This window comes from Equus quagga, chromosome 6, assembly GCF_021613505.1.
Source record: "Equus quagga isolate Etosha38 chromosome 6, UCLA_HA_Equagga_1.0, whole genome shotgun sequence".
In the NCBI taxonomy this organism is placed as follows: domain Eukaryota; kingdom Metazoa; phylum Chordata; class Mammalia; order Perissodactyla; family Equidae; genus Equus; species Equus quagga.
Window position 1 is genome coordinate 90,238,820 of NC_060272.1, and position 2,883 is coordinate 90,241,702.

Below are 2,883 nucleotides of genomic sequence, written 5' to 3' on the forward strand. Positions count from 1 at the left end.
GGGAAAGTATGTCCAGGGAGATAGGTGTCAAACAGGTGTCATTTCAGACATTTGAAATGAAGTGTCAAAGCATTTATATATATATATTCATAGGTGAGGTATATGTACATATGTGTACATGGGCACTGTGTTTCATTCTTCAGCTTTTCTAGCCACGCAGCATGGCGAGGAGAGCACCAGGTCACAGTCTGTTGTATCTCGGTTTGAAGCTTACTTCTCATTTCCTGGAGATTTCACACCAGACAAATTATCTAAGCTCCTAGGTTTCAGTTTCTTCATATGTTAAATAGGTGATCCTTCCTCCTTCACTGCCATGTGAAGATTTCATAAGACTTATTTTCAGGGTTCAACGAGCCCCAGAGGGTGGGGCAGTGGGAAACAGCAAGTGCGTATGACTCAGAGAAGGCTACTGGATGTTTCCACCTGTAAGAAAAAGCGGTTTGAGGGAAGGCAGTCTCCAGGGCCTGAGGCAGCGCATCACCATGGGGATGGCCTAGGACCCCAGTAAAGAATGACTCAGGTGTCCTCTTCCCCTGGGCCCGTCGGGAGGCAGCTGGCAGCAGGGCCTATTTGGAGGGACCCAGGTGATCCAGCCATTTGTTGCATGAATGCTAATGATGTGTTTATGAGAGAAGGCGAGGGCAGGGAGGAGAGGCAGGCACGGAGAGGAGGGATGGAGAGAGAGAGATTACCGTGTGAGCATGTCACCCTCATAAAGGGTCTGGAATAACAAAGGAGCTTGTGATGGGTCACAAGCAAATCATGACAGTCTTCAGCCTATCACGGTTCCAAGCTTCATTCACAGCTTCAGAGAGACAGCCATCCTTGTCTTGTTGCCACCACTGTTGCCACCACTGTCCCATGGGATGCTCTGTGCTTGAAATAGTTCCTTGGACCTGTCTCCAGGCGTGTGCTCTCTGAGAAGTCTGAAGAGTGTGTCTGTGCTGCTTTGGCCTCCCCCTTGGAGCACCCTAGTGCTCTGTAGCAGATTTGGGCAGAGATGTTAAAACCCTTGGAGGTATTCACATTTAAAGTCAGAACTATAGTGACACTGTGATGAGAAATCATGCTTCCATCTGCCCCAGAGTGGAGTATGTGCTTCCGCAAGCCACCTCTCTTATATCAGAGCTAAGGGATGTTAAAACCCCATAGTTCTTCTCCTTCCCTGTGAAGACTGCAGATTCCTAGTTAGGGAGCACTGTCTTCCGTAAGGGAAAAGTGAATCGATACTAATCCAAGCAACAGACCGGCATATGAGGATTTCAGAACGCATTTAGGCATTAGTGAATTATGGTCAATTCTCCAAGGACAAGCTCAGTATGGATCTGTAATGGGAAGCTTTCCATCCTGTTTTACATTTGAAGTAAAGCCACACAGGCTCCATCCAGACAGTTAGGGCCCTCTTTTATCCCTTATCGCTGTTACCAGTGACCACACACACAGATGCTATAGAGTTGGAAATGGACTGGCAGACCTCAAAAGGACCTTTCAGCACTAAAATACATCAGTATCCATGGGCCATTTGTAGCAAATCCAGTAAAAGCTGGATTCATTAAATTCTCTGATGCTCAGGAGATGCTTAAGCAGCACTAGAGATCATTACAAATGCAGAGGAAGATATGCTTTGTCGGATCTGCCTGTGCTTACAGAGAGTGATGGGAATGTGGAGCAAATGATGAGAAAGCAGGAGGCCCTGTGTTTTCACTGGCTTCCTATTTGCTGATGTTCTTTGAAAGAGCATGTTTTAAGCTTCAGTGTATTCTGAGTGTATAAAGAACAGACAGCCACCGAGAGTTTTGCCTCCTGTACGTGCTGGACACAACAAACATATTCGATGCATGCAATGCATATATTTTCTTTCATAATGCAAATTGCAAAACAAACACACAGAACCCCAGGGATCTATTTGTCTCCTTTCTTGGTAAAAATAGCTTTCCTCTTCCTTCTACAAAACAGCAACATGGCAGGATTATTGTTCTTATCTCTCTACCTGGTGTGTTCAACCCCTGTGGCTCCTTGTGGGTATTCAGAACTCAGTTCAGATGTCACTCCCTCTCAGAAGTCTTCCTGGGTTACTAAAACAGCCTCAGCCCTGCACATTGTTCTTTCTCACACTCCTGCTTTGTTGTCTTTTAAGCACTTGTATCTGAAATTACTTCTGTTGAGTTGTTTTGGCTTATTATGCATTCCCCGCTATGTAGAATCTAAATTCCACTGCTGCAGGACTCTGGGTGTCTTTTTCACTGCAATCTCCATGTCTGGCACACCGTAAGTTCTCCACTCAATGTGTGAAGTGAACCAGGGCACCTGCCTAAATTGCACCAACGTGTGCTTTGTTTTTATACTTGGGAAAGACTGGTTGGTTCACTACCACCTTCATTTATTTGTTCATGTGCTCTCCAAATATTTGTGGGACAGCCGCTAGGTGGCAGGCACTGCAGTGTAAGTCCCTGTGGGGGGTGGAGGTGGGGGACAGACAAGTACACAGGCAACTGTGATGATGTATTGATGTCTAAATGGAGGGGCACACGGGTCCCTGCTATGACCTCAGGAGGGCCCCTGACCCAGCAGGGAGGCATCAGGGAAGACTCCTGAAGGAGCTGGCGCCAAAGCTGTAACATCCTGTATTTCAAGTTCATTTGGAATGGGTCCTCTACAGAGCAGGGGAAATGCCATGGCCAAGCTTGCCCTTTGTGCTCACCATCACTCGATCACACTCATCCATTAGCTTCAACTTTTTGGATTTTTCTGACAGTTAAATTCTCTTAGAAAAGTGCTAGGGCCTGTTTCAAATTGTAAGCCATCCAATGTGCTTTGTGTCATTGTCACAACTTTATCCTAAATGTGATGTATAGGAGAGAGAACCAGAAGCTGCTTACTCAA

The 2,883-nt window shown here is 46.1% G+C and overlaps 1 protein-coding gene across 1 annotated transcript in view; it reads right to left on the bottom strand.

The window, feature by feature from the left end:
- The window catches only part of LOC124240777 (spermatogenesis-associated protein 31D3-like), a 9,390-nt gene extending 6,714 nt beyond the window's left edge, over window positions 1–2,676 (bottom strand). The window contains 1 exon segment of the mRNA XM_046663884.1: window positions 2,565–2,676. Coding sequence (XP_046519840.1) covers window positions 2,565–2,676 — 112 coding nt within the window.
- Window positions 2,677–2,883: the final 207 nt, after the last annotated feature.